Genomic DNA, 6,482 nt, shown 5'->3' with positions numbered 1-6,482 from the left:
CTGATACGCCCGGAAAGGGACACCCTAAGGACACTCACCCAGCACAGAAGGGGAATGAGGCCAGAGAGAATTTCTGAACGTGAGACTGACTTTAGCCAAGAGCCCAATCAGTGTTTCTGAAGCCCAGAACAAGTTTTAAGTCAAGAACATATGACGGTTCCTCATTACCCCTGAGTTCAAATCTAGATCCCCAAGGCCCTCCCTCATCTCCCTCGCTGCCCATCCCACAGGGCAGACGTCTTCTCACCAGAACACTTGGCCACCCTCCCGAGTCGTCTCCAGCCTTCGAGGGCCAGTTCATGCCTGCCTCAGGCCCGGGCATTTCTACAGCACTTCTAGGCAGCAGACAGAAGAACTGTCTCTGATTCAGGGATGGGCGTCTGCCTGGTCTTGTCAACTGGGCTCAAGCTTCCTGGGGACAGGGACTCTGTCTTGTGTGCCTTCTGCAGCCCTTCTCTGTCAGAATGCAGGCAGATGACAAATTCATGCCGCCTGACAGGAATCTTTAGTGAAGTCCTCTTTAATAGATGCTCCTGATGTACTGCTGTTGCCCAGCTATACTGTAAAGACAGCAGCAGAGAACAAATGCCAAGACCCAGGGTTTATTACTGAAGGGGGAGGTGACAGAGGGTGAGGGGCTGGATAATGAGTTCTTGTGAGAGGCTGCAGACACCCACTTGGCCAGGGCAAGGCGCTCTCGGGGTGACTGCAGGTTGGCAATAAGTGTTGTGTCCTCATTCCCGTGAGTCAGGGCCTGCCCCAGCCTTGTGGGTTTCCTTCCCTCTTCCTGGGAATGTCTGCTGACCTGGGGCTCCCAGGTTGGGTCACAGAGCCAGAACTCGTTCTGGCCAACTGCAACTGTGTGGAGGGGCCACAACCCACTCCACCGCCATCTTGTCTGTCTGCGCGCTCCCAGGCTGGCCCGTGTCCTGCCCAGGCTGTGGTTGCTACCTGGAGGCGCCTTGAGCAGGGCTGGGGCTGGGGCACAGTAGGACGGGCCCGGGGGACGTCAGGCTTTGAGTCAGGGACTCATCCAGCTTGCGGGTCTCGGCCTCCAGGACAGTGGCCTCGGGGGCCTGGGCCACGGCCAGGAGGGAGTGAGAGAGGCTGTGGTGCAGGCCCGCCAGCTCACGGCTCGTCTGCACGGAGCGGGCGATGTAGTCCTGCTTCTGCTTCCGCTCCAAGGCCAGCTGGGCTCGCAGGAGGGCCACCTGGGGGGCAGGAAAACCAAGAGGGCAAGAGCCATGGAGGGCCCTGAAGCTGCCCCCGCCCCCCCCTTGCTCGGCTCCTGTGGCTCTTGTCAGGCCAGCTTGAATCAACTCCATGCCCATGAATCTCAGGATTAGGCTTTATAGTGTTTGGGAGAAGGGCTGCTGGGAATCAGAGAATCCAGTGATTGTCAACCCTGGCTGCACAGGAGGCTCAAAGAGGGAGCTTGGAAAAAAAACAAACCTATTCATGTGTTTACATGTAATAAAATGCCCAGATTTTAAGTACATTTTAACATATTTCCTAACATACATACCCAATGCTTTAATTGCTATAGAAAGCGCCATCATGCCCCTTTGGGAGATTTTAAGAAACATTCTGACTTAACTAGAAAAGGTGAGGTCTGAGCATCGGTATTTTTTTCAAAGCTCCCCAGATGATTCTAATGTGCAGTAAGGGTTGAGAATCATTGACCAATGCATTTCTCAGATGGGTACACTGAGGTGGAGTTATTGGGAGCTCAGGGCACATTCAGGATGAGGGTGGGGCAAGATAGGCTCCTCGTCGGGTGCAAAACTTCAGGAGGCGCTCCAGGTCCACAGTGAGGCCTGCCCTGCTTCACCCTAGTCTGGGCCTGTCTCAGCGATCACTTTATATGAGTCTAACAGAATTCAAAGTGAGAGCTTCAGGTCTAGCTGCATAGTCAGGCTCTTCCAGTAGTGACTACTGATTTCTGGTACAGGTTCTGAAATCAGGATTTCCTAGTTTTAATTACTCCTGGGCCTTAAAAGACAGGGTGAACCTTCAGGTGAGGCCTCAGAGGCAAGAAGGCACAGGTTCCCGGAGCGTGACCTGAGCTCTGGGGTGTGGATCCTGGCGCTCGTGCCAGGCTGCTCTGCCTGGTGTGGGTGACAGTCCTGCCTGCAAGGGTGCGTGTGAGGGCAGAGGAGGCCCGGGTGCTTCTGCTTGGTTCAGGCTGGCCTCTTAGAGTCGGCCTTCTCCCCTTCCCTTTCTCGGTAGGAGGTCTGGGGCCTGCAGCGTACTTTCTTCCCCACTCCCACCCTAAGCGTAGGAGAGCTTAAGTGCACTCAGGGCAGTAGGTGGAGCTGGGACTGGGCTCTGCTCGCCTCCCATGGGGTCTGCAGTTCTTTGAGGCCCGAACTATCTTCCCGCTCCCTGCTGGACGTGCACAAGGGACCAAGCACATAGCAGACACCAAAGCCTTGCTGTCCGAGTACCAGGGAGGGAAAGGAGCCTTAGAAGATGGAACCTTCTGGAACGTACCTCCTTCTGCAGCTCAGCCATGTATGTGGCATCCGAGGAGCCCTTCTGTCCTCCTCTTCCATCCTGAGGGAGACAAATATTTTTCCAGGGGAACAGGCCTTCCATCGGGGGTTTGTGCAGGCCTCCCAAAATCCTGGGGCACCAGGGCCCAGGGGCAGGAGAGGCCTCAGAGGGTCTAAACCAAACCAATGGGCAATGCCCGTGGAGACCTGATGCCAAATGTCCCAGAGGTTTGGATGGGACTGGCTTCTTTAGGCACCTCCTCACTTAAAGTACACCAGACATCTCCCTCGTGCTGACCCCAGGAAGCAAACAAAGGATGCAGAGGGGAAGTGAGACAAGGGCTCTGCCCTTGGGAAGCTCTCCTTAAAGGAAGGGGGATGGAGGGCTGGGAGGTGCTCAGCCACCAAAGACGGTCCCTGCCTGCCAGGCTCCAGGACTGTCGACTAATGGGCATAACTCAGTCGAAAGAGTGGTTTGCGGTGTCTTCCCCTAAATCCTTCTGGCCACAGAAAAGATTGAGAGCAGGAGGAGAAGGGGTAACTGAAGATGAGATGGTTGGATGGCATCACTGACCCAGTGGGGAAGCCTGGTGTGCTGCAGTCCATGGGGTTGCAAAGAGTCGGACACGACTTAGTGACTGAATGAACATCAGGAAACACCTTGGACCCACATCTTGTCAATTCAGTATCACAAAGATCAAGCAAGTCTAAGAGGTCCACAAAGCTGCTATTGAGCCCCTAGATACATCGGGGTGTGGCAAGCACCACCCAACACACTGGGAGAAACCAGAAGCCCATGAGCTCTGCTCTTAGGAGCCTAAGCACTGGTCTGGGGGCAGGTGGACTGAACATCAGCGAAGGCTGCTCAGAAGGCAGGGCTGCCAGCCTTCATTCAAGCCCCACTCACTGATGTTGGGCCTTGTTCCTGGGTCAGAGACAGTGCTGGGCGGGGCAGAGCCCGGTCAGGAGGGGCCCTCTGGACTGGCTGAATTGGCTTCTTGCCTTGGATACGCATTGCAGAGGACTGTTTCTAGTGGCCGGGCTTGGGCTCTCTGGAGGCTGCAGTCAATGAAAACGGACAAACCTGGGGTGTGGGGGATGGTGTTGTGGCTCCACTGCTCTCGAGGACCCCCGTCCTGGACGCGCGCGTGGACTCCCTCTTCAGTCTCCTACGCTCCCGCTCCACCTGCCGAGATTGGGTGTGAGGGAGAGATCAGGGCTTGGGCTTGGCTCTGGGCTGCAGCTGAGCCGCCTTTTTGGGGAGCAGGCAGGTGTGAGGGGTATGGTGTGAACATAAAGGGTCATGAGAAGCTGAACTGCGCTGAGGAGAGCCCGTGCTGGGACAGCCCTGAGCGCACAGTGCTGCTGCGACAGAGGATGTGGGGCCAGCCTCCCGGGCTTCTAAGCAGGGCCAGCAAGTCTTTTCTGTAGAACTTCAGGCACTGTGGGCCATTCGATCTTTGTCACAAACACTGGTGCATCCCCACTTAACTTTATTTTCAGAAATGGAGAGCAGGCCAAATCTGGTCCTGGGCTATCGTTTCCGAATGCCCCCACTGTGGTGGCTGCAGAAGTGGAGATGCGTGCCTTTCTTCGGACGGGGCGGGAGCTGAGACCCGAGTCACCCACCTGCTCCAGGGTGGTCCGCAGCTGGGCGTTGTGGTGCTGCAGCCGGCTCCGGTCAACCTCCAGCTGCGCCACCGCTCGCTGCAGGTGTTCAAGCCTCTGCTCCCAGCGCTGCTTCTCCTCCGCCTCAGGACTCGGCTCCGTCTTCACCTCTGAGACCTGAGGGAGAGAGACCTGTCAAGCTCACCGGGGCAGCCCCTGAGACGGGGGAAGGCGGAGGAGCTAGACAGAAGGCAAAGGATGAACCAGACAGGCTGTGCGCTTCAGGGATCCAGTACTCAGGGGAAGGGCACAAGCCCCTGGACAGGCACTCCCTCCTGGGCCATCCGTTCTCAGCAGGCCCCCAGCTCACCTCTCCCAGCCGGACGCAGGGCTCTCCTCCAGACCCCTGTTCTGATTGGCTGGTCGGGCCCAGGCTGTGGAGCCGCTCCTTCTCCAGAGCTTGTCTGGTGAGCTGTAGTTCGTCCTGGGGCATCAAGGAGCACAGTCACACCATGATGACCGCACATCCAGAAAATGAGAGTAACATCTGCACATCCACTCCACCCTCCATCCTCAACAATCTCATCAGGTTTATAGTCTTATTTTTCTTGGCACCTCTCAGCTATTCTGGTGCAGAACCATCATTTTACAGACAGATAAAGCAACTGAGAGGGATATTCCTAAGGATACACGGTGCTAGGACTAAAATCTGTCTCATTTTATTTATTTTTATTTTTTGGCCATGCTGCACGGCTTGCAGGATCTTAGTTCCCTGACCAGGGATTGAACCCAGGCCATGGCAGTGAAATCCCAACCACTAAATGTTCCCACTAAACCACCAGGGAACTCCCCAGACCTGTCTCATTTTAGATCTTGCCTAAGCTATGTGACAATTGGGAGTACTAGGTGTTATGGAAAGAACGCGGACTCAGGAATCATGTAGAGGCAAGTATTGTGTCATCACTTACCAGCTAGTCAACTTGGGTCAAGATAAGAGCTCTCTCCAAACCCCAACCACCTCATATGTAAAATACAAAGCGTAGACCAAGCCTCTGGGGTTAAACCTCTTTGGATAAATGGGAAGACTAGTGTTTAGATTATTTTCTAGACACTCGAGGGTTCATAAATGGCAAAGGTCAAGAGGAGAGACAGAAGAGAAGCAGAGCATCTACTTGTGGGTGGAGGCTGTCTGGGAGGGAGGAGAAGCTCAGGAGTACGAGGCCACGCTCGAAAGTCAGCCTGCTTAGGTCTAATCTGAGGTCTGCCCTTCACAAGCTGGATGATCACCGACAGGTTCCTTAACCTCGCTTATGGGCTATTCCTCAACTATAAAATGAAGGTATTAACTATTCCTGCTTCTCAGGGTTGTCGTAGAAAAAGAAAGTGAGAGTAACAGTGCCTGGCATGTAAAATGCTTAAAATAAAAACTGATGCTACTGTATATATGTCCATCGACAGATGAATGGATAAAGAATGGATAAAGAAGAGATGGTAAATATATATAATGGAATGTTTTTGAATGGATAAAGATGTGGTAAATATATACAAGGAATATTACTCAGTCATAAAAAGCATGAAACAATGTCATTTGCAGCAACATGGACAGCCTTAGTAAGTGAAGCAAGTCAGACAGATAAAAACAAGTAACATGATATCATGATATCACTTATACTTAGAATCTAAAAAAAAAATGATACAAATTAATTTATTTATAAAACAGAAACAGACTTACAGATATAGAAAGCAAACTTATGGTTACCAAAGAGGAAAGGGGGAAGAGGGTTAAATTAGGAATCTGGGATTAACAGATATACACTATTACATATAAAATAGATAAACAAGGACTTGCTTGTATTGCACAGGGAACTATATTCATTACCTTATAATTACCTATTAATACAAGGGAAAAGAATCTGAAAAAGAATATAGGTATATTCAGTTATATATCTATACTATATGTATGTGTATGTATATATATATGTATGTATGTATATGTATGTATATGTGTATGTATATATGTTGTATGTGTGTGTGTATATATATATATATACTCTGCTATGTACCTAAAACATTGTAAATCACCTATACCTCAATTTTAAATAATGATGCTACTGGGACTTCCCTGGTGGTCCAGTGGCTAAGACTCCTTGCTCCCAATGCAGGGGTCTTAGGTTCAATCCCTGGTTGGGGGAACGAGATCCCACATGCCACAACTAAGGCCTGACACAGACAAATAAATACTTTTTTTAAAGTGATGCTACTATGAAGAAGGTTGCTTCTGAAAAATGCCCTTGAGTATCTTGGGAATAGGGGTACCAACCTGAACTCCATTAATGAGCAAATACGGCTCAGTAATTCACAAGTATAGAAAGTGCCTTC

General features: G+C 51.6%; 1 protein-coding gene across 4 annotated transcripts in view; it reads right to left on the bottom strand.

Annotated features, from left to right (window-relative positions):
- Window positions 1-586: 586 nt before the first annotated feature.
- CEP250 (centrosomal protein 250) overlaps window positions 587-6,482 on the bottom strand; it is a 46,963-nt gene continuing 41,067 nt past the window's right edge. For all 4 annotated transcript variants that reach the window (XM_043883558.1, XM_043883557.1, XM_043883559.1 and 1 more), the window contains 5 exons: window positions 4,474-4,587; window positions 4,125-4,280; window positions 3,580-3,681; window positions 2,494-2,556; window positions 587-1,211 (listed from right to left, as the gene is read on the bottom strand). In XM_043883558.1, coding sequence (XP_043739493.1) covers window positions 948-1,211; window positions 2,494-2,556; window positions 3,580-3,681; window positions 4,125-4,280; window positions 4,474-4,587 — 699 coding nt within the window. In that variant the 3' untranslated portion in view covers window positions 587-947. The remainder of the gene's footprint in view (window positions 1,212-2,493; window positions 2,557-3,579; window positions 3,682-4,124; window positions 4,281-4,473; window positions 4,588-6,482) is intronic.

The sequence above is a fragment of the Cervus elaphus genome, chromosome 23 (genome assembly GCF_910594005.1).
Source record: "Cervus elaphus chromosome 23, mCerEla1.1, whole genome shotgun sequence".
NCBI lineage: Eukaryota > Metazoa > Chordata > Mammalia > Artiodactyla > Cervidae > Cervus > Cervus elaphus.
Note: the sequence above shows the minus strand (reverse complement) of the source record. Positions and strands in the feature narration are given on the sequence as shown.